Source organism: Podarcis bocagei (genome assembly GCF_964188305.1).
Source record: "Podarcis bocagei genome assembly, chromosome: 12".
NCBI lineage: Eukaryota > Metazoa > Chordata > Lepidosauria > Squamata > Lacertidae > Podarcis > Podarcis bocagei.
Window position 1 is genome coordinate 60477024 of NC_138137.1, and position 23084 is coordinate 60500107.

General features: G+C 47.8%; 1 protein-coding gene and 1 long non-coding RNA gene across 2 annotated transcripts in view; one reads left to right on the forward strand and one right to left on the reverse strand.

The window, feature by feature from the left end:
- Nucleotides 1–457: 457 nt before the first annotated feature.
- The window catches only part of LOC308569502 (uncharacterized protein), a 67286-nt gene continuing 44659 nt past the window's right edge, over nucleotides 458–23084 (reverse strand). The window contains exons 13-23 of the mRNA XM_081163471.1: nucleotides 18940–19113; nucleotides 18069–18227; nucleotides 17692–17841; nucleotides 15823–16053; nucleotides 13417–13737; nucleotides 12067–12228; nucleotides 7358–7522; nucleotides 6391–6573; nucleotides 5115–5252; nucleotides 3286–3447; nucleotides 458–2027 (exon numbers count right to left, since the gene is read on the reverse strand). Of these exons, the coding sequence (XP_081019597.1) occupies nucleotides 1066–2027; nucleotides 3286–3447; nucleotides 5115–5252; nucleotides 6391–6573; nucleotides 7358–7522; nucleotides 12067–12228; nucleotides 13417–13737; nucleotides 15823–16053; nucleotides 17692–17841; nucleotides 18069–18227; nucleotides 18940–19113 (2807 nt within the window). The 3' untranslated portion in view covers nucleotides 458–1065. The remainder of the gene's footprint in view (nucleotides 2028–3285; nucleotides 3448–5114; nucleotides 5253–6390; nucleotides 6574–7357; nucleotides 7523–12066; nucleotides 12229–13416; nucleotides 13738–15822; nucleotides 16054–17691; nucleotides 17842–18068; nucleotides 18228–18939; nucleotides 19114–23084) is intronic.
- On the forward strand, nucleotides 16732–20436 carry LOC308569774. The gene is made up of 4 exons (XR_014000839.1): nucleotides 16732–16958; nucleotides 17660–17879; nucleotides 19184–19376; nucleotides 20190–20436. It is a non-coding gene; the product is annotated as an uncharacterized lncRNA (long non-coding RNA).

The following is a 23084-nucleotide window of genomic DNA, read 5'->3' on the forward strand; positions in this document are numbered from 1 at the left end:
AACACCTACGAGCCACCGAGAAGCTGCACACGCCCTCGGAAATAACCCTTCCAAGAGGCACAGCTATTTCCCCAACTTCATTTCTTTATTATTCAAGTTCATTTCTTTAATATTCATATTTATAGCCAACCCTCTCCACAAAGGCTCAGGGCGGGCATGTTAACAACCACACCTAGAAGCAAAATACCCATATAAAATATTGGTTCTTTGAAAAATATAAAAGCAACACGTTTTAAAAACACACGTTGACCCTGAATTGTCGCCAGCCAGCCGAGGCCTGCCCAGACCAAAAGGTCTTGAATATAAACACAAAGAAAGGGCTTCACTGAGCCTGAAGAGGAAGAGGAAGAGGAAGAGGAAGAGGAGGAGGAGTTTGGATTTGATATCCCGCCTTTCACTCCCTTTTAAGGAGTCTCAAAGCGGCCAACATTCTCCTTTCCCTTCCTCCCCCATAACAAACACTCTGTGGGGTGAGTGGGGCTGAGAGACTTCAGAGAAGTGTGACTGGCCCAAGGTCACCCAGTAGCTGCATGTGGAGGAGCGGAAACTCGAACCCGGTTCCCCAGATTACGAGACTACCGCTCTTAACCACACCACCACACTGGCTCTCACACTGGTTAGGAGGACGAGAGCTCAGCCCCCACAGCAAGGCGGTGCCCCACCCAAAAAAAAACCTCCTTGGTGTGTCTGGGCTGTCGTATCTTGGATGGATGGCGTATTTGGGGGGGGGGCATTCTCAGCCTGAGAAACCACAACGGGGCACCCTCAAGACGACAGACCTAAGCATGATTGGCGTCCAAAAGATTTTGCCAAGCAGCCCAGGAGAAATGACGAAGAAGCAGGGGCAGGAATGTGGGGAAGGACCCCGGAGGCAAAATGGCGCCCACAGCAGCCAACTGGGCTGGCAGCCGAGCCTGACCAGCTGGAGGGGTGAAGGGCAAGATGCACGGCCACCAATAGTTTGCCGCCTGCCCCTGCAGCGTCCGCCGCCTGAGGACAGGACCCACCCAGAGCAAAGGGCAGGAGGAGCAAGCCAACCGTTGCCACCCTCTGCCAAGAACTGCGTCAGGGGTTGTCATTGTGCTGCTCGCAGCTCCCTGTGGAGTGGCACCCCCCACGATGCCCCGGGCTGGGTGAGGTTTCCGTGCCCCAGTTCCCCACCCCTCTGGGAAGCCGGCTTTCTCTCTCGCCCCTCAGGGCCACCGAGGAAGCCAGAGGCTCCCGCAGGCCCGGCGCCCAGGCGTAGCAGCAGAAGGGGTGCCGGGAGCCAAGGCAGAGGTCCGCCGCCCACCGGGTCCTCCGGAACGTCCCAAAGGGAACCCTCCTGCGTTGTGAAAGCGAGGAGCAGAAGTCCGGCAAGATGGTGATCTGCGCGCCGGAGTAGCTGAGGGGCCTCCCGCGGGCCGCCTGCAAAATGGCCGCCCTGTCTCCTGAGCGCAGCAGCTGGAGCACCAGGGGCCGGGGCCTGCCGCTGGGGTCCCAGGACGCGCCCCCTTGCACCCGGCGGGCGCTCTCGATCTCCAGGGGCGGGGCTTCCAGGGGCAGGCCCAGCAGGGGGGGCAGAGTCTTCTGCAAGAAGGCGACCGGGTCACTGCCTTCGCTCCCCTCCGGCAGGCCGAGGACGCGCAGGTTGTTGCGGCGGGAGCGGTTCTCCAGAGCGCGGAAGCGCCCCTCCATGCGCCGCACGCACTCACTCAGGCTGTGGTTCTCCATGCGCAGCGCCGCCAGCTCCAGGACCCAGCCCCGGGCATCCTGCTCCAAGCGGTCCACGTGGCTCTGCAGGCGGGAGACGTCCCGGCAGACGGCGCTTATGTCCGCAGAAAGGCGGTCCAGCTTCTTCGACAGCGCAGGACCTATGCCGTCTTCAACCTCAGGGCGGCCTTCCTGAGGCTTCCCGTTCCCCCAGGTGCAGAGGACCGGATTCGGGTCGACACTGAGACACCTTTTCTTGCGCAGATTTCCTGACTCGGCATCGCCTTGCAGTTTGCAGCTGTAGGACGAGGTCCCTGGAGTTTGGTCTCCCTGTGCTGCAATTGGAGGATTTTAAAAAAGCATGTAAGAAACGGCCCTCAGTTTCTTCTTCCTAGATCTTTTCCTCCGCTATGTTCTGGTGTGGTTGGGTGTAACCCCAATTGAGAAATATGCATCCGGAACCCGTCTTCTTCAGCCCAAGTCCCGCACTTAACATTCAGCCTAACCGAGGCTTCTGAAAATTCTGCTCAACATCTTGTGATGTTTTAGATCAGGGATGCTTTTATATGTGGAATATTCATAACAGTGTGCATTGCTGATATTTTCACTGTCTGGTCGCTTCGAGAGGATTTGCAGCAGCATTTTCCAAACTTGGGTCTCTGGCTGTTTTGGGACTACAACTCCCATCATTCCTGACCACTGGTCCTGTTAGCTAGGATGATGGGAGCTGTAGTCCAAAAAGCTGGAGGGTCAAGTTTGGGAAACACTGGTTTACAGGAAGTGATTCATAAATAATACTACTTGGATAGGGGTGCTATTGTTTTGCTGGTTTCAACTATCTTTTGATGAAGGATAATATAAAAATCACGGCCCAGGACCCTCGTACCTACGGGACCGCCTCTCCCGGTCTGCCCCACGGAGGACCTTAAGGTCCATAAATAGCAACACCCTAGAGGTCCCGGGCCCTAAGGAAGTTAGATTAGCTTCCACCAGAGCCAGGGCCTTTTCAGTGATGGCTCCGGCCTGGTGGAACGCTCTGCCTCATGAGACCAGGGCCATGCGGGATCTGATTTCTTTCTGCAGGGCCTGTAAGACAGAGTTGTTCCGCCTGGCCTTTGCCTTAGAATCAATTTGATTCCCTCCCCTTCTTTCTTTTTTCCTTTCTCCTCCTGTGAAGAGGCTGCATCTTAATGTTTTAATGTTGTATTTTAATCTTGTTTTTAAGTTGTATTTTAAGCAACATTTTTATTATTGGTTGTTAGCCACCCTGAGCCCGGTCTTGGCTGGGGAGGGCGGGGTGTAAATAAATTTTATTATTATTATTATTGAAGAACGAAATAAACAGAAGTTGCTTGCTCGTCTCCTGACCTAACTATGTGTGCACACTATGCATATATCCCGAACCCCCAGATTTTTTAATTTACAGTTCCCGTCAACCTCAGCCAGCCCTCCTTGCTTTTCCATCCAAGATGGGCAATATCCTACCAGCAGACACAACTGAGAAATGATTGACAGGACTGCGATATCTGCCGAGGCTACAAAGGCTGCAGCTTCTCATGCTTCCCGATTCACGGCTGCCCTTTGGGGACTCACCTGCCCCCAGCGACCTTTTCACCCCACTCTTGGGGGAGCTGGAATTGCTCGGCCTCTGAGCACCGAACTTGAGCGCAGCGGATCTCCCGCTGGAGAGGCAGAAATGCCGCCCGTTCCGCTTGGGGCAGCTGCCCCAGGCCAGAGCGCTTGAGGGGGCGGATCCTGAAAAGAACAACAAGAGACACGGGCCGGCGTGAGCTGAAGGGTCTTCCTGCTGCACCTGCATGTATTTGCTTCCCTAAGAGCCGCAAGCGACTTGCAGTGCAAGCTCATTCATGTCTACTCAGAAGTAAGCGTAGGTGCCCCCTAACGGAGAACCCATCGGAAAGTGGAGGCACAAGTTGGACGTAATCAGAGGAAACACTTGGAAAGTATGGATAATTTAGAAGGATTTTTTTAAAAATAAATTTTGATATGCAGTTGTAAATGTTATCATAAGGACCCATGAAAGGGACGGGGGGAAGTCAGGAGATTCAGAGTAATCTTGATATTCGGATTTTACATTGTTTTATATATCTTTTAAATCAAATAAAAAAATTACAAAAAGAGAGAGAGAGAGCAGTGCTGAAATAACGTTCCGCATAGTGAAGTTTTCACTGCCAAATTATAATGTCTGTCTGTTTCAAGGCATTCATTTCCAGTGTAATGGGCTGGCAGGTTACACAAGGCAATGTTTACACATGTGCATATCTCTCATCTAGTAAATCAATACCCCACAGCTGGGGGGAGGGGGAATCATAGGAAATGAGTGCGGGTCTAGGACCAGAGAGAGAGACCCCACAACTACAGGGATGGGATTATTGGGCTTTTATATACGCAGTTGGAGGGAAAAGAAAGTTTCATTTCAGACCTAACAATTAATTAATTAATGTGGTATGATAAATGGATGCGTAATCCTCACTTGATAATATTGGAAATGTTAACAAACGTACGAGCAGGAATTAACAAATGAACAGCTGATGGATTAGGGTGAAAGGAAAAAATGGAATGTGAATTAGAGACAACTATGAAATATAAGCAGCAATAAGGGTTAATTATGGAAACATCTAAGAAGTTGGCGGGAAGTTGATTTCTGGGGGGGGGGGTTGTATTAAATTTGCTCGATTTGTTATGAGTTTGTTTAAAATTTGGTAAATTTGTTAATTAAAAAAAAAATAGAAGAAACCATTGGCAAAAAAAATCAAATCCCCATGCTTGGCCAAGAAGCTCACCGAGTGATGTTGTGGGCCGGTCGCTCACTCTCAGCCTAACCTACCTAACCTACCTCTGTTTCAGTGTATGCAATTCTAAGAAAAAATGGAGAATATTATATGATGCAGTTGAAAAAGATTGACAATGGAACCCATGGAGGCGTGGAGGGAAGGCTAAGGATTCAGGGAATTCTATATGTTTATGATTAGGACTACTGTTTGAATAGAAATGTAAATTATAAAACCGAATTAAAAAAATTATTTAAAAAATAAAATAAAAGAGGACTGGATAAATTTAAGGAGGAGAAAGCTATCGATGGCTGCCAGCTCCACGGTCAGAGGCAGCAATGCTTCTGAACTCCAGAACATAGCTGTCAACTCTTCCCTTTTCTTGCGAGGAATCCTATTCGGAATGAGGAAATTTCCCTTATAAAAAGGGAAACAATGACAGTTATGCCCCAGAATACTACGCAGAAGGCGAGGGTGTGCTCTTGGGCACAGATCCTGAGCACATCCAGTTGGCCCCTGTGAGAACGGGACGCTGGACCACTGGCCTGATCCTGCAGGGGATCTCAGAGGGTTTTAAGTCTCTGCGGCTGCTGCGCCCCTCCTGCTTTGCCAGAGGCCGTGTTGTCTCACCTCGGTGCCCCCCGCCAGCCTCGGGGGTCGGGCTCCTGTGCCCAGCCTCTCTCTGTGGACTGCTCAAGGGCGTGGTGGCCGGGCCGTCGCTGCCCATCGACCTTTCCTTCAGGCGGCTCCTCTGACCCGTTGGAAGCTCTGCAGGGGGAGAATATTGGGCTCAGACTTTTTTGCACCCCAAGATCTGTTTTGGCAGCGGGGTATCATTGATTTAAATCAGGGGGTTGCCAACCTTTTTTGACCTATGGGCATGTTTGGGTTTTTAGTGTGTGTCAACGGCACATGGTTATTTCTGTCCCTCCTACCAGGGATTGACCCCTCCCCACACCACAGAGAGAGAGAGTCAGAGTCAGAGAGAGAAAGAAATAAAAAGAAAGAGAGAAGGAAGGAAGGAAGGAAGGAAGGAAGGAAGGAAAACATAACACCGGTGCTTAAAGACATACATTGGCTCCCAATATGTTTCCAAGCACAATTCAAAGCGTTGGTGCTGACCTTGAAAGCCCTAAATGGCCTCAGTCCAGTATATCTGAAGGAGCGTCTCCACCTCCATCATTCAGCCCAGACACTGAGGTCCAGCGCCGAGGGCCTTCTGGCGGTTCCCTCACTGCGAGGTTACAGGGAACCAGGCAGAGGGCCTTCTCGGTGGTGGCGCCCTCTCATCAGATGTCAAGGAAATAAATAACTATATGACTTCTTGAAGACATCTAGGCAGCCCTGTTTAGGGAAGTTTTTAATGTTTGATCTTTTAGCGTGTTTTTAATGTTCTGTTGGGAGCTGCCCAGAGTGGCCGGGGAAACTCAGCCAGATGGGTGGGGTATGTATGTATGTATGTATGCATGTATGTATATATAAATAAATAATTATTATTATCATCATCATCATCACCATCATCATCACCATCATCACACAAACTTTGCTTTTTCAAGGGATCTGAGTCAAAGTTGGATCCGATAGAATCTGTGCCTTGAAAACCACACAGAGAAAAAAACAGAATGTGGGAAAGAATCTCTCTCTTCCCCATTTCCTCCTTCACCTCTATGTACTTTCCCCAGCCCTTCACAAATAAAGGGGTGATGTAGGTGCTCAGGGGGCTTTCTGGGTACCAGCGGGAGATGCCCAGGGTGCCACGGCACCTACGGGTGCCATGTTAGTAACCTCTGGTTTAAGTGTACACCTGCCCTACCCAGAATGCACAGGACAGGTGGCACCACCTGCCTCCACCACCATTGCCTGCCTTTGCCACTGCCTTGCCAGAGGTGCAACCCCGGAGGCTCACCTTCCTGGGCTGCCCTCCTGGCCTCCGCCTCCTCTCCCTTGGCACGTCTGCACCTCGGTTCTCCCCGCGTGCTTCTGGCCGGGGAATTGCTGGACGATGGGCTGCACGGACTGGGGCCCCGGGCAGTGATCTCCTTCAGGCACCTGAGCAGGCCCTGGAGAGGGCTGCTCTCACTCGCCCCTTCTGCGCAGAGAAAGGCAAAAAAACCATTACAAGGCGGGTCCCAAAATTCAGTAAATCCGAGGGCCTTTGTTACTGAAGGCCAGCAGCTCCTGAGCGGCAAATTATTTCAGCGCATGCCACTTTCTTCCCTAGCATCCTTCTCCAGAATCCGGCTTTGCTACGTGGCCTGTGGACAGATCTTTTCCCCAGCTGTGATGACCGCAAATCTTATGGCAGGAGCAGAGGAGGCTTTCAGGGCTGCTAGCTGGCATCATTATGCTCTGCCCAGGGCTGGATGAAGACCTTTAGAGGGGCACCTGAAGATTTTGGTGCCCCCATATATATCAAATTCAAAATATAGACCACAATAGACCGTCAAACAAAATGTTTTTCGAGTGAAAATTTGGAAGAAGGAATACAAAAATCAATGTCAGAGTGAAAAAGCTAATCCAAATAAAAACACAGGCCAGAAAAGGAAAGAAAGAGATAGGAAGATAGAGAAAGGATAAAGGAGGAAAGAAGAAAACAAACAGGAAAAAGAGAACTTCTGATTTCTTCATCTGTCAGCTATATATAAAAATCCAGTCCAACAACAAGTCCACTTTCTATAGAACAGCATTATATTCAGTCCTCAAAACCAAATATCACAAGTTCATTCTCTCTTTCACGCAAGAAAGTCTATATATTTCCAGACTTGACCATGACTTCTCTCCGATTAAACATGTCAACTTGGATGTGCCATTTTGGAAGCTTACAAAAGCTGCCCTGGCCTCTGGCGCCAGGACGCTCCAGCAGAGACCCTCACCTTCCTCGGCTGAAGAGACGCTCGCCTGCGCTTCCCTTTGCTCCGAGCTGCCCTGGGCCTTGCTGGGGAACGGCCGGAAGTGACAAGGAGGGTTGGTGGGCCTTTCAGCCAGGAGATTCACCAGGCCTTGGAGGCAGGAGCCGCTCGGTGTCCGTTTCCTCGCAGCTGCAGGAGCAAAAACAGGGGGAGACAGACACATTTCAGCATCTTGGCAGCAGAATGTCCCTCTCTCCACCCTCTGCCGATCCGGAGACGAGGGAAGGGCCAGCGCAAGACACTTTGCCGCCTAAGCATAGCTGTCAATTTACAGATTCGAAAATAAGGGACCAGCAGCCTCGAAAATAAGGGATCAGCAGCCCAAAATAAGGGCTTTTCTGGGCACAGGTATGTTCGACTTCTGAGCCCCTCCGAGCCAAAGGCAGAAAGCCCAGCCAGAAGCCAAACGAAGCCTCAAGCGGTGGTTCCCACAGCGCAGCAACCTGGCAAAGGGGATGCAGGAAGGAAAACCACCGCCACCTCTCCGCTGGGAAGCGCTGAGCAAAGGCGAGTCCCCAGGCAAGGCGGTTGATTTGATTGGCACAAGGCATGCAAGCTCCACCCCCCAGTCGTTCTTAGACTCCTTATTGGGTGAGAAACGCAGCCAAGCAACACAGTTGGAGCCTCCCTCCTCCCTGACCGGCAGGGAGGGAGGGAGAGGAGTTGCTTCCTTTGAAACCCGGGAAATTTAAGGGACATCATCAATAAGGGACAGCAGCGGGACATGGTGCTGGGATAAGGGACCTTTCCGCCAAATAAGGGACGGTTGACAGCTATGCGCCTAAGGCAAATCAGAAAATGGCATCCCCCAGGAATTGCAATTGGTTAAAGGAGGCAAGAAGCAGGGTGTTTGATGCCTGCCAGTCCCACTTCTGCTGCTGCCTCCTCTGCCCTATGGCAGCCTCTGCGGGGAAGCTGGAGACTGAGGCGGATGGAAGCGACCCAGGTACCCAGCAGGCACAGAACCCTGCAAAGGTGCCATGAGGACTGGCCCCTCTTTCCTTGCCAGGTTTGCTGCCAGGCTAATGGGTGGACCAGCCCTGAATGAGGGAGGCAGCTGAGATGAAGAACTGACCAAGGCTCTCTAGGGTATTGCAAGGTCCGGCCTGCTTTGGAATATGGAGTCTGTGTGGATGCAGAGACTTGTGTGTTTCAACATTCCCGTTATTACATTATCATTAAATGTATGACCTGCTTTTCACCAGCAGGTCCCAGGGGGAGGGATAAAACCATTTATAGTTTTTACACACACACACACACACACACACACACACACATATATATAATTTTTAAATCAAATTTTGTTTTACATTTATTCATTTAAGCATTCTTAAAATATCAAAAACTTCCCTTCCTCTCTTTCCATGGTTCATTTTGCATATCATAAATCCCTGCATATTTTACATAAACTAAACCATTCCGTAATCCATTATTCCATCCATCAAAACTTATTTACACTGTTGAATTTATCTTAATGCTGCCAGTATTTTCAAGTGTACACGATTTCCCCCATAAACATTTCCCAATCTTCTCTGAACGTATGTGCTTCTTGTTCTTTTATTCTATATGCTAAGTTCGCGAGCTGCGCGTATTCCATCAGCTTGAGTTGCCATTCTTCTTTAGTTGGGACCTTGCTTGTTTTCCATCGGAATAAAACCATTTTAAATTAAGAACTGTTAGGGACTTCCGGGTTGGCGCCATCGCCGAATGGCGGACTCCCTCCGAGCTCCGGAGGGAGTCTGCTCGGCAGGGGCTGGGTCCTACCGCGCCGGCGACGCGGGGACCCTTAAAAACCACGGGCACGGAGCCCGTGGACATGGGGACTCGGCTGGTACCGTTAGCGCCCTCCCGACTCGTGAAGGAGCCTTTTTAAAGGCTACGGATCGGGTGCCGGGGAGCGGCGTGGTGCTGTGAGTCTATCGCTTCCCCTGCCGAGCGCAGCCGCATGCCATTCGTCGGAGAGCGCTGGCTTCTTCCATAGAAAATTCGGCTATTTAACAACAACCCGTGAGTAATTGGGTAACCGGGTATAAAAGGAGAAAAAAAAGGAATTTTTTTTCGGATTCGGCACGAGCGGGGGGGATCTAAAAAGGAAGTCAGCCCCCTCCCTGATTGTAAACATGCTAAAACAAGGACTGAGAAACCAAGATCGATTCAGAAGCTTATTGCTGACAAAAAATATCAATTCCACGATGGGATACTACAAGAATTGTGCTGGAGGAGAAAAGTCGAGGGTGAGAGGGAAAAGGCAACCCCCCTCTGGGAACTGGGGCGATTCGGAGAACCTGGCGGAGAGAGATGGAGAATTTGACAGCTGTCAAAGTAGCTGTCAAATCTTGAGAACATAAAGAGGACTTTGTTATAAGCATTTTGCTGGTAAATTTTGTTACAATTGGACATAAATATGGATACAAAATGTCGGGGGGGGGGAAAGAAACAACAACTTGACTTTTGGATTAGAGGATACAAAGTTACTGCAACCCCCCTAGAGGGGCTTTGGGAGATTACAAGTGGCGTATGTGGAAAACTACTCTGGGATGGGTACAGGACTTATCTCCTGGGAAAGCAGCTAAACTGAAATATTGTTTTGTCTACAGAGGTGACAACACAATAGAATTTTTCTATTGAAGCAAGGTAGGAACTGGACGTAAGTTTTTGTTCCTGAATAACAAACCTCTGTAGAGATACTAGATTTCGGAATAAGAATGGTTTTGCAGCTGAACAAGATAGAAACCTGAGAAAGTAAGAAATAAAAGAGCAAAGGACCAACTACGCCACGGAAAGAACAATGGGAGGAGCAACTATGACTAAAGGAAATTAAAGGCCTCTATTAGACTGGATTTTTGAAGTTAAACAGCATCAAAACAAGCAAATTTAAAGAAAACCGGCAAGATGGATTGAGGAAAATTTGGCTGTGGACTTGAGACCTCCAGGCCGACAACATATAGACGGATGGACATGGGGAATCTAAACCGGGGAAGGGAGGGGGAACTCTAGAATCCAAAGGCTATGTAACCAACTTTTTGAATCTTCTTCTATCTTTTATCTTTTATCTTTCTATATAACTTTGGTACAGTGGTGCCTCGCAAGACGAAAAGAATCCGTTCCGCGATTCTCGTCATCTAGCGATTTTTTCGTCTTGCGAAGCAAGCCCATTGATTAGCGCTACAGCGGTCTAGCGGCTTTCCGTGATCAGCTGTTAAGCGGGTTTTTCAGCGGAACAGCTGATAGGCGGCTTAGGAAAAGGGGGGAGCGAAAAAAACCCGCGGGGACGCGCAAGATTTTTTCGTCTTGCGAAGCAACCCCATAGGGCAATTCGTTTTGCGAAGCGCCTCCAAAACGGAAAACCCTTTCGTCTAGCGGGTTTTCCGTCTTGCGAGGCGTTCGTCTTGCGGGGCACCACTGTATTTTGATTTAACATGCTTTGAAAAAAAGGGGGAATTCGTGGAAGGAAACGGGGTAGATCTTGGGGGAAATTTTTTTTTTTTTGTTAAAGATGAGGAGTGATGTTAAGATTGTAATTTAAATTGGCTAATAGGCACAACATATTAGGTTTAAATTGGGAATGAGAACTTGTGGAACCAACTTAGGGAAAGGGGAATACAGTCGGGAGGGGAAGGAGGGAGTCCCAGAAAGAAGGTTATGAAAATAAGGGTTTAAAATTGGTCTTTCTGTTTCTTTCTCTTCTTTATCTTTTCTATTTTTTCTATTCTGTTATTATTGGAAATTTTAATAAATATGATTAAAAAATAAATTAAGAACTGTTAAAACAGATTGTATACATATGTGGATAATATATGTTACTATTTGACTTCACTGCTCCATTGTCTCCCGAGAGAGATGGATGCCAACCAACCAGATCTTACTAATAATAACAAGGGATAGGATAGCCATCTTCAAATATCTGAAGGGCCGTCGCATGGAGGAAGGAACGAGCTTGTTTTCTCCTGCTCCAAAGTCTGGGACCCAAACCAACGGATTCAACTGGCAAAAAAAGGAGATTCCAACTAAACCCCAGGAAGAATCTTCTGGTGACAAGAACTGTTGATCAATGGAACGGTCTCCCTTGTGAGGTGATGGACTCTCCCTCCTTTTCAAGCAGAGGCTGGGTGGCCACCTCTCAGGGATCATAGAATCATAGAATCATAGAGTTGGAAGAGACCACAAGGGCCATCGAGTCCAACCCCCTGCCAAGCAGGAAACACCATCAGAGCACTCCTGACATATGGTTGTCAAGCGGAACGTGTCCAGAGGAGGGCAACCAAAATGGTCAAAGGCCTGGAAACGATGCCTTATGAGGAACGGCTAAGGGAGCTGGGCATGTTTAGCCTGGAGAAGAGGAGGTTAAGGGGTGATATGATAGCCATGTTCAAATATATAAAAGGATGTCACATAGAGGAGGGAGAAAGGTTGTTTTCTGCTGCTCCAGAGAAGCGGACACGGAGCAATGGAGCCAAACTACAAGAAAGAAGATTCCCCCTAAACATTAGGAAGAACTTCCTGACAGTAAGAGCTGTTCGACAGTGGAATTTGCTGTCAGGGAGTGTGGTGGAGTCTCGCTTCAGCTGAGATTCCTGTAGCTCTATGATTTACTGCACTGCTCTGTTTTCATTGCTAACAGGCATTGTTTTCAGTTGTGATAAGTATTATCTCAGATTGTGCTGCTCTCTCACCTTCCGCCTGGGGATGCTCAACACGGCCTTCCACGTTCCTCTCAGGCGTCCTACCGAAGGAGTCCTGGGCTGGTGAACTGGGAGGACTGGGGGTACTGGCTGCGGCTGGATCTTTCGGACCAATCTGTGGGTCGTGGGAGAGGTTGTCATCTGCTGGAGGAGCTGCAAAAGTTGCACATTCTCATCAAGCCCAGGAATGGATTCCTGCCTGTGTGTATGTGTTTTAACTGATGGTTTTTTATCATTTTATTCTTTTTGCAAACAGCTTTGAGGTTTTGTAACAGTAAAGTGGTATATAAATGTTGTGAAATTGGGGGGAGGGGGAGCTTCAATGCACCATTAGAGTGCTGGACTAGGACCTGGGAGACCAGGGAAAAGTAGCCATCTTTGAGTTCTCTCCCTCCTTGACCCAAACCCCCAAGAACTGAAGCTCAATCCAGATAGAAGAGAGACCCTGTTAGTGAGAGGTTCCCTAGTCCAGATGGCTGGGAGGTCGCCTGCTCTGGATGGGGTTACACTTCCTCTGAAGGAGCAGGTTCATAGCCTGGGGATCCTCCTGGATCCTTTGCTGTCGCTCGAGGCTCAGGTGGCCTCAGTGGCCCAGAGTGCCTTCCATCAGCTGTGGCTGGTGGCCCAGCTACGCCCCTCTCTGGACAGGGATAGCCTAACTACTGTTGTCTATGCTCTGGTAATGTCAAGGTTAGATTACTGCAATGCGTTCTACCTAGGGCTGCCTCTGAAGACTGTTCAGAAACTTCAGCTGGTGCAGAATTCAGCGGCCAGGTTGCTCAGCGGAGCAAGACGGTTTGAGCATCTTACACTGATCTTGGTCCAAATGAACTGGCTACAGATTAGTTTCTGGGCCCAATTCAAAGTGCTGGTTTTGACCTATAAAGCCTTAAAGGGCTCAGGACCGCAATACCTTAAGGACCGCCTCTTTCCCAGACCCTGAAATCATCTTTTGAGGCCCTTCTTCATGTGCCTCCTCCACAAGAGGTCAAGAGAGAGGCAACACGAGAACAGGGCCTTCTCTGCAGTGGCTCCCTGTCTCTGGAATACTCTCCCCAGGGAAGTTTGCCTGGTGCCTTCATTATACACCTTTAGGTGCCAGGCAAAAATGTTCCTCTTTAACCAGGCCTTTGGTTAATGGCCTCCCATGTCCTTGCAAATATGTTTGTGGGGTGGGGGTTATTGGTTTGGATACATTTTGGGTTTATCTTGTATTTTTATGTTGAGAACCCCACTGAGATTGATAGAGGATGAACAGCACACTAATTAATTAATTAATGGCAAGATCCCGGTCCCGGGTCAAACCCACCGCCATAAAAGGCTACCCACAGCCTCACTTACTTGTGGGATGTGATCCAACCACCCCTTGCCGGGATCTCCTGGGTACCACGTCGCCCGGACTCTTGGCATCGCCAGGTGGGATGTTGGAGGGGAGAGGCTGGCTCATGGAGATGCTGTCTAAGCATCTCTCCAGGCCACCAAGAGGGGAGGCCGACGGCGCTCGGCTGCCCATGGTGACAAGCTCTGGTTCTCGGGCGGAAGGAAGCTCCCTTTCCTCCTCGGGAGCAAGCAACGTGCTCTGCAGCCTGGACTCTGTCCCCTTCTGCCGCAAACTCCCTTCCATCTCTGATCCCGTGTCTAGGAAGAATGAAAACACGCCGACTGAAATAAATTAAAACAATTCTTTAAAAAGATAGTTGAAAAGACTCTTCTTAAAAACCTAAAAATTCCCTTAAAAGAATCAAGTCTTCAATAAAGTTATAGGATCTCAGAAAGTCTTTAAAAGAATCCTTCCAAAAGAATTAAAAAATTATAATGTAGCACAGGGGTAGGCAACCTAAGTCCCGGGGGCCGGATGCAGCCCAATCGCCGCCTCAATCCGGCCCGCGGATGGGAATCAGAGTGTTTTTACATGCGTAGAATTTGTCCTTTTATTAAAAATGCATCTCTGGGTTATTTGTGGGGCATAGGAATTTGTTCATTTATTTTTTTTCAAAATATAGTCCGGCCCCCCACATGATCTGAGAGACGGTGGACCGGCCCCCTGCTGAAAAAGGTTGCTGACCCCTGATGTAGCACCTTAGAGACCAATCGAGTAGTTTTAGGTATATGCTTTCGTACGCATGCACATTTCTTCAGATACACTGAAACGGAAGTCACCAGACCCTTATATACAATGAGAGGGAGGGGAGGGAATGGGCGATTGGCTAATGGGCATGGTAAGTCTGTTAGTGACCGTTAATGACAGTTGGTCCAACAAGAAAAAGAAAAAGGTTTTAAAAGGGTCAGTATGCAGATGACCAAGTATAGATTTAGCCTGTATAATGGGATAAGAATCCAGTATCGCTGCTCAGACCAGGTCTCTCCATAGTTTTCATTTTAGTGGTGAGTTCTAATTCAGCAACTTCTCTTTCAAGTCTATTTCTGAAATTCTTTTGTAATAAGACAGCTACATTGAGATCTTGTATTGAATGAATACACTTGAATGAATACACTTGACTGTATTGAATGAATACACTTGACTGAAGTGTTCTCCTACTGGTTTCTCTGTCTTGTGATTCCTGATGTCAGATTTATGTCCGTTTATTCTTTGGCGTAAGGTTTGGCCTGTTTGTCCAATATAGAGAGCTGAAGGACACTGTTGGCATTTGATGGCAGACACAATGTTAGAAGATGAGCAATTAAATAGGCCTGAGATGGCATGTTTGATGTTGTTGGGTCCAGTAATGGTGCTGTCTGGGTGTATGTGGCAGCAAAGTTGGCATCTGGGTTTATTGCAGGCTCTGGTACCAGTGACCATGTTAAGCCTGGTTGTTGTATTATTGTGAGTGAGGAGTTGTTTAAGATCGGGTGGCTGTCTGTAGGCGATGAGCTTGAGAAAGAGACCTGTCATTGTCTAGGAGATGTTGCAAATCTCTGATGATGCTTTGAACTTTTTAAACTTGAGGGCTGATAAATCATTTTTAAAATAAAGTATTTTAAAATAGCAGCCTCGATGCATCCCGAAAAGAAAGCTGGCATTTTCTCCAAGTCCAAGATGGTTCTCTCTCTCTCTCATTTTATTTATACTTTTCAGGTTTATACATTGCATTAATTTAACAATCATTTTAACATTTCAAAAATTGACTTCCTTGCCCCTCTTTCTGCGGTTCCTTAAAGTTCTTTTTAAAATATCTGCTGCATATCCAAATTCATTTAATTTGCTCATTTATTTATCTACTTTAATTATATACTCTTATGAAACTGCAGGTTATTACAACAATCCTGCCAATGTTTTTATCTGCTTGCAATTTATAAACCACTTCCATTATTTCATAAAAAGTTTGTTATCTTGATTTCTTATTCTGCCGGTTATGTTTAGCCATTTCTGCATATTCCGTAAGTTTTTGCATCCATTCTTCCTTTGCTGGGACTTCTGCTTCTTTGCACTTTGGGGTGAGTAGCATTCTTGCCACTGTAGTAGCATACATGAATAAATTTCTATACCATTTAGGTAGTTCTGTCCCTATAATTCCCAAAAGAAAAGCTTCTAGTTTTTTTTTTACAAAGGTTATTTTGGGCATCCTTTTCAATTCATTATATATCATTTCCCAGTAAGCTTTGACCTTACTACAAGACCACCACATATGATAAGAAGAACCTTTTTTCTCTTTACATTTCCAATCTTATGTGATTTTGATTTATGAGTCCACGCTGGTCCTCAGCCCCGCTGCTCAGAATGGGTCCATCCCCGTCTTCGTCACCCACCTTGAGCGCAGTCCCACCAGAGGCCGCTCCCGGGGCTCTGGCGCTCGCTCTCGCTGCTGCTGGAGGCGGACGAGGAGACGCTGGGCGTCTTCAGGTAACTCGGCCTCTGAATGGGGATCTCCTTCAGGCAACTCATCAGTCGGTCGAGGGGAGAAGCTTCCACCGCGGCCTCCGCTGCCACGGAGCCAGAGGAGCTCGTGGGACGTGGCGGGAGGCTGTTTGTGGCGCTGCCTGGAGGGGAGAAAAAGGCGTTTTGAGCAGAGGGAGCAGAGTTGGACCCTTGGCCTATTCAGCTCAGTACTGTCTTTTTTTTTCATAAATAATTTTTATTCAGTTTTCTGTTTTGCAATTTAATATACTCATTTAAGCATCCTTGCAATATCAATGACTTCCCTTCTTCTCTTTCCATGGTTCATTTTTCATCTCATAAATCCCTGAATATTTTACCATCCAGCATTCCATTATTACTTCCATCTAAACTCCCTATCTCCCAACCTACTCCAAACCAAAGTACTCCTACTAAACCAGGCATGTCCAAAGTCTGTTTCGGGGGGCTAATCAATTTGATTAGTTCCTGGGGTAAAATCAATAACTTCAACAACTTTGGGTTCAATCCTAAAAAATGTTAACAGCTTTGGTCGGCCCTCACGGCCCTTCATTTCATCAAATCTGGCCCTCTTTGAAAGTTTGGACACCACTGTACTAAACCATGGGGAAGCAAACTAAGGCCCGGGGGCCGGATTCGGCCCAATCGCCTTCTCAATCCGGCTCGCGGACGGTCCGGGAATCAGCGTGTTTTTACATGAGTAGAATGTGCCCTTTTATTTAAAATGCATCTCTGGGTTATTTGTGGGGCATAGGAATTCATTCATTTTAAATATATATATATATATAATCCGCCCCCCACAAGGTCTGAGTGACAGTGGACCGGCCCCCTGCTGAAAAAGTTTGCTGACCCCTGCCCTAAAACATCTTGTGGTTCCTCCTCTGATTTTTAAAGGTGCCCATTGATGGCTACTAAACAAAATGGCTATGTCCTGCCTCTGAAAACCAGTTGGTGGGAATCACAAGCGGGAAGAAGAGACTGGGTGCTGGATCAGACCAATAGCCCATCTAGTCCAGGATCCTGTCCTCAGGTGAGCGACCAGATGCTGGACCACATGGAAGACTGACTGGATCCTATTCTGAACAAATCTGGAGAGATTAGGGTGGGTGATGGATAGAGGACCGTGTCATGGAAGGGTGTGTCATTTTAGTTCAGCGAGGGGCCTTTAAAATATGTTTCTGGGTGTGAGGAATTCAAGTCTGCTATTATTTTTGGGATTAGACCACATTTAGCTTGGTAAGTCTACATTGGATGGAGAAGCACATAAACTGCTTTTGGCAAACTAAATAATTTTAGATTTACTTTCTGAGAATGCCAATAATAATAATAATAATAATAATAATAATAATAATAATAATAATAACACTGCTGCAATTACTTGGCAATCATTTTAATAGCTTCTATGCCATTTCACACACATTTTACTCACCAAGCAAAACTAAATCATATTAAATTATATTAATATGAATTCCCAAGTCATGCTACCACTTTTTAGCACCCCTCCTTTTCGGAATTTGAAAACTGAAAAATTAAAACACACCGTAACGTCACGTGAGTAAATTAATTTGGAATATGCAGAAAATACAAAAAGTAAAGGAACCACAGAAAGAGGGGAAAGGAAGTCAAGTTTTGAAATGTTAAAATGATTGCAAAATGATTGAAACGTACAAAACTAAAGATAATAAATAAAATATTGTTTTTTAACGTCACATTCCCCGATGTTCCCCCCAGCCCCGCAGATTCCTCCCTGCTCCTTTCCTTACCTCTGTCCCACAGCCTCTGCAAAGACGCCTCCGTCCTCCTGGGCTTCTGGGCAGAGAAGTCGCTTCCCGTAGGAACGGCGTTTGGGCAAGAAATCCCACCCAGCGGGATCTCTTTCAAACACTTCTCCAGGCCTTGAAGGGGTGGGATCCCTGAAGGAAGAGAAGGGCGAGTAGCAGCTGAAAACCAGGTAAAATCTGTTATAGACACAAAATCCTAGAATGGCAGAGTTGGAAGGGGGACCCCAGGGGCCATCTAGCCCAACCCGCTGCAACGCAGGAATCACGATGGGGGAAAAGGCCCTGCAAGCTGCATCTGGAATAAATGGTGCAAAATCGTTTAGGGGTGGGCATGACTGAGGAGCAGAGCCTCGTCTTACCTGCCTCCTTCGCAGGACTTTCTCCTGCACCCAATTTCCCTTGTCCGTCGGAAGAGCTGCTGGCCACAGAGCGGAAGAAGTGGCCGCTCGGGGCGCCAGGGAGCTCCTTTGAGTAGCCCTCCAGCACCATTTGCAAGGGGGTGCCATTTCGGCTGAGACCTATGGCGACAGAGGAAGGAAAGAGGCATTCTTCTGGGTTCACTCTCCAGCTCCCAACAACCCGCTCTCTCAACTTCGCAGCGCTTGAGTTGCGAAAGGAGAGAAGACAGCAACCTTTTATTTTGGGGATTGCAGATCAAGTCCAAGCGGGCGACAGATGCGAAACAGAACCGTTTCTTCATCAGGGGGCACATTTAGAAAAACAAGGAAAAAATATTTATTCTTTTGGTTTTATGACTTATCTTTTATTCTCTGTGTGGCTTATTTAACATACGCCGCTTAGAAAAGGTAATAATTTGTCACATTGTGAATCTCTCCGTGCATAATCGGCACATAGTTGAGCTGTGGAACTCCCTCCCACTGGAGGCAGGGATTGGCCACCAACTTTGATGGCTTTAAGGGGGGAATGGATAAATTTGCGGAGGAGGAGAGGGCTGTGGAGGGCTCCCAGCCACAATGGCTACTGCTCAACCTCCGGAGAGAGCAATGCTTCTAAATACCAGCTGCTGGAAACCAAAGGAAGAGGGGAGTTGCTATTTTGCTCAGATCCCGCTTGCGGGTTTCCCACTGGCATCTGGTCCGATGCCGTATGCCCAGCCCTCTTTTAAAGCTATCCAGGTCGGTGGCCATCTCTGCCTCCTGTGGCAGGGAGTTCCACCGTTTAACACTGCGCTGCACAAAGAATGAACCTTCTGTTCTTTTACCGCCTCACCTTCCTCTTTCCGGGTCCACCTCCCTGGCTCCGGGGTCCACCTGTGCAGCCTGTCCGGGGAGCTGCTGATGGAGGAGCTGACGGCCGGCGACCACGGCTGGCTGGGGGTGTTCTGGGGCAGCTCCCTCAGGCACCGCTCCAGGCCTTGCAAGGGGGTGCTGTTCCGGCTGGGTCCTACCGAGAAAGGGCATGCAAAGCTGTCGGCTACACAACTGTACCATGCTGGTATTAATTTATTATCTAGGTACCAACTTTCCTTCCAAGAAATACCAAAACGGTCAAGGAATCACGGAGTTGGAAGGGACTCATAAGAGTTATCTAGATCAACCCCATGCAAGGCAGAGATAGTATCTTAAGAAAGGACAACAGCAAAATGACACTCAAACCGATTGCAGAAACACAGCTACCTGGAATCAAAAATTACAGGAAAACAACAGGTTTGAAACATGCATGATTAAAATATATAATGTACAAGTACATTAAAATAGTTAATCAAACATTGAAAATTATTATTATTTCTGAAGGCAGCCCCATATAGGGAAGTTTTAATGTTTGATGTTCTATTATTGGGGGTGGGGCGTGTTATTGGGTTGTTGTTTTTACTGATTATATATGTTGCGATCTTTTCTGTGAAGTGCCCTGAGACTTCTGGGTATAGGGCAGTATATAAACTCAAATAATAACAACAACAACAACAACAACAACAACAACAACGCTTTTCTATTTGTTGGAAGCTGACCAGAGTGGCTGGGGCAATCCAGTCAAATGGGAGGAGAACAAATAATAAAATTAATATTATTTAAAAAAAACACTTCCCTATGCAGGGCTACCTTCAGATGTCTTATAATAGCCATATAGTTGTTTACCCTGGGGTGGGCGCGATTGCCTAGGGGGCGCTAGGAGGTATTGGGGCACTGGAGATGTAAATGACTATTGGACTTTAAAAAGCTGGATCAAGTGCACTTAATTTTGCTGAATTAAAGAAATTAAACAGTTTTAATTGGATTCTGAATAAATGTACAATTCATTGCTCCCGTTTCTATATATTATTGTTTAGGGAAGCTTTTAATCTTTGATGTATTACGGTATTTTAATATTTTGTTGGAAGCCGCCCAGAGTGGCTGGGGAAGCCGAGCCAGATGGGCGGGGTATAAATTTGTTGTTGTTGTTGTTGTTGTTATTATTATTATTATTGTCGCCCTTAGTGGGGGTCGTGCAAGCCACTGTTCTGAACAATGCTTTTTTTGTAGGGCAGGGAAGGAGTTGCTGGGGATGAGCTGATGGAACAAAGGAGAAAGCCCCACCCCAAAAAGTTTGGGAACCACTGAAATAGAACAGCAATCAAAGAAAGAGAGTTGACATGAGGGGAATGCGTGAGTCTTCAGAGGCCGACAGAATGCCAAAACTGATGGGGCTCCCAACGTTTCAGCAGCGAAGGCATTCTTCGACATTTCAGGCTGGAGATTTTCCGTCCGGCCTCCAACCTTGATGCTCGCCACTCACCTTCCTCCCTCCTCATCCACCTCCCTGCCTCCGGGGTCCACCTGTGGAGCCTGTCTGGGGAGCTGCTGACGGCTGGCGAAGAGGGCTGGCTGGGCGAGCTCAGGGGGAGCTCCTGCAGACACCGTTCCAGCCCCTGCAGAGGGGTGCCGTTCCGACTGAGCCCTGAGGAAATGAGAGGAAGCAAAGCTGGGTCAGGACAGAGATCAAATATCCTGCCCAAGGGAAACGATGGCATTGTTGGTGGGTGGATCTGGGCGCGACCACAACTGCCCAGCCTCACCGGTTCCCGGCAACATCACGCAGCTGAGTCTCACCTTCCTCCTTCCTCGCCCACTTCCCGGTCGCGGGGGTCCGCCGAGGGGAGCCTGTCTGGGAGCTGCCGATGGAGGAGCTGATGGTCTCGGCGAACAGGGCTGGCTGTGGGCGCCAGGGGGACCTCCTTCAGACACCTCTCCAGCCCTTGCAAGGGGGTGCCGAGTCCTGAGGGTGGGGAAGGAGGGAGAACACTAAGCCGGCTCCTAAACCAGAAGGCCTGAGCTCAGTAAAACATCAAAAGAGTCTGCTGGACAGTGGTCAACCAGATGGTTATTATTTATTCAATTCAGCCTTTCATCCATAGATCTCAGGGCAGGCTCACGACATAAATATATATATAAGAAGCACAAAATTTTCTGAAGAATTTTAAGAGCAAAACCAAACGGATGCCTGCAGGAAATCTGCAAGTAGGATTCGAACACGAGAGCAACACTCTCCTACGGTTTTCAGCTACCGGCATTTGGAAGCATTGTCCAACCGTGGCCACAGAGAACGGCCACCTGGCTAGTAGCCACTGAGAGCCCTCTCCTCCTCCATGAATTGGTCTAATCCTCTTTGGAAGCCATCCGAGCTGGTGGCAGTCACTGCCTCCTGTGGCAGGGAGTTCCACACTTTAACTCTGCTTCTTTCACCCGTCCCCGAATCTTCCAACATTTGCTCCACGGGACGTCACAAGTTCTATTGTTTATGAGAGAGGAAGAAAACACTTCTCTGTCTGCTGTTCCCCAGGCTGTGCCTTCTTCACTTCACTTCACTTCTCCAGGCTGTGCCTAATTTTATAAACTTCCATTGTGTTTCCTCTCCCTTGCCTTTCTGCTAAACTAAAAAGTCCAAATGCTGCACTCTTTCTTTTTGTCACCCCTTTCTGAAACTTCCCCTTTCTATATCCTTTCTGAGCGGAGACACACAGGTTTTTCAAATGTGGTTGCACCATAGATTTAGATAATCTGCCTTTTTTTCACGGCTGCCGTTAGGAGAGGCTCAGGAAATGCAAGGAGGGAATGGCGAACCGATGGAGCAAGCCGCCCCCTGACCTTCTCGTGACGCCTTGGATTTCCGCCATTCTGTGTCTGGACCCCGGTGGCTGCTGGCGCACACCGGAGACAGGCGAGGGTGTTTGGCAGGCGATTCACCAAGGAAGGTCTCCGGCCCTCGAGGGAGAAAACTCTCTGGAAGAGGGTCTGTCAGAAGAAATGAAAACAGGAGGCCATCAGTCTCCTGTTCGGGCGACCATCGCTGATCCTCACCGAATGAGTGGGGTGCCTTTCCCAACCTGGCGGCCTCTACAAGTTCTGGACTACAAATCCCATCAGCCACAGCACCGTATTAGTAAATATACTATTGGTTTATAAATACCTTAATAATTTGGGACCAGTTTGCCTACAAATCCCTTTACCCCATAAACACCCACTCAGCAGCTTCCATTAGAGGAACTGGCAGTTACAGGAGCTCCAGAAAAGCCCGTTTCACATTTGCCAAAACTCGATGGTTTGTAGCGTGACCTCTGGAACTCCCTGCCTATCTAGGAAGCTGCCTTCACAACACTCTTTTCGGCGCCTGGTGGAAACTTTTTTAAAAAATAAGTAAATTTATTTATTATGTTTTTCAAGTTTAAATTTTACAATCACAAATGTACAACATAAAGACAAGATCCCAAAGAATCTCCAGGACTTCCCTCCTCCCCATTGTGGGCCCTATTATTAATCGTTTCCTCCTGCATCTTTTATAATAATCCAAATCTTTACATCTCCGTTATATCCAAAATTCACTACTAAGCTACAAGTGTTATTCCAATCCTACTAACGATTTCAGCTGTTTACAATGGTTTTTAAGGTAAATTACAAATTCCCCCCATTCCTTATTAAAATTTGGCCTTCCTGATTTCTGATTCTTCCGGTCATTTTTTGCCGTTTCGGCATAGTCCATCAATTTAACTGGTGGAAACGTTCTTGTTAATCAACCCTGTCCAGATTTTTTTTAGAAAGATGGCACGAGTTCTAATCTGTTTTTAGCCTGCTGTTATTTAACTTTCCGAAAATCTGAAATTACTCGTCAATTTGGGTCGGGGATCATTTTTTCTTTTTCTTTTGTGAACTTGCTTCAAGATGGTTGGTTTCTTGCAGCCGAGGGTGTATAACCTTTACAAAATAAAGTGACCGTGTTGGTTGGGGGCTGATGGGAGCTGTAGTCCCCTGGCAACTCCAGACCGCAAAGAGAGAGCGCAAACCAAATCCCGCCCCTTACCACAGAGGGCAAGCGATGGAGGAGTGTTGCACTGGGAGCTGCCCTGCTCTGCGGCCGCATTGCTGCGTGGTTCTGCAGGGAAG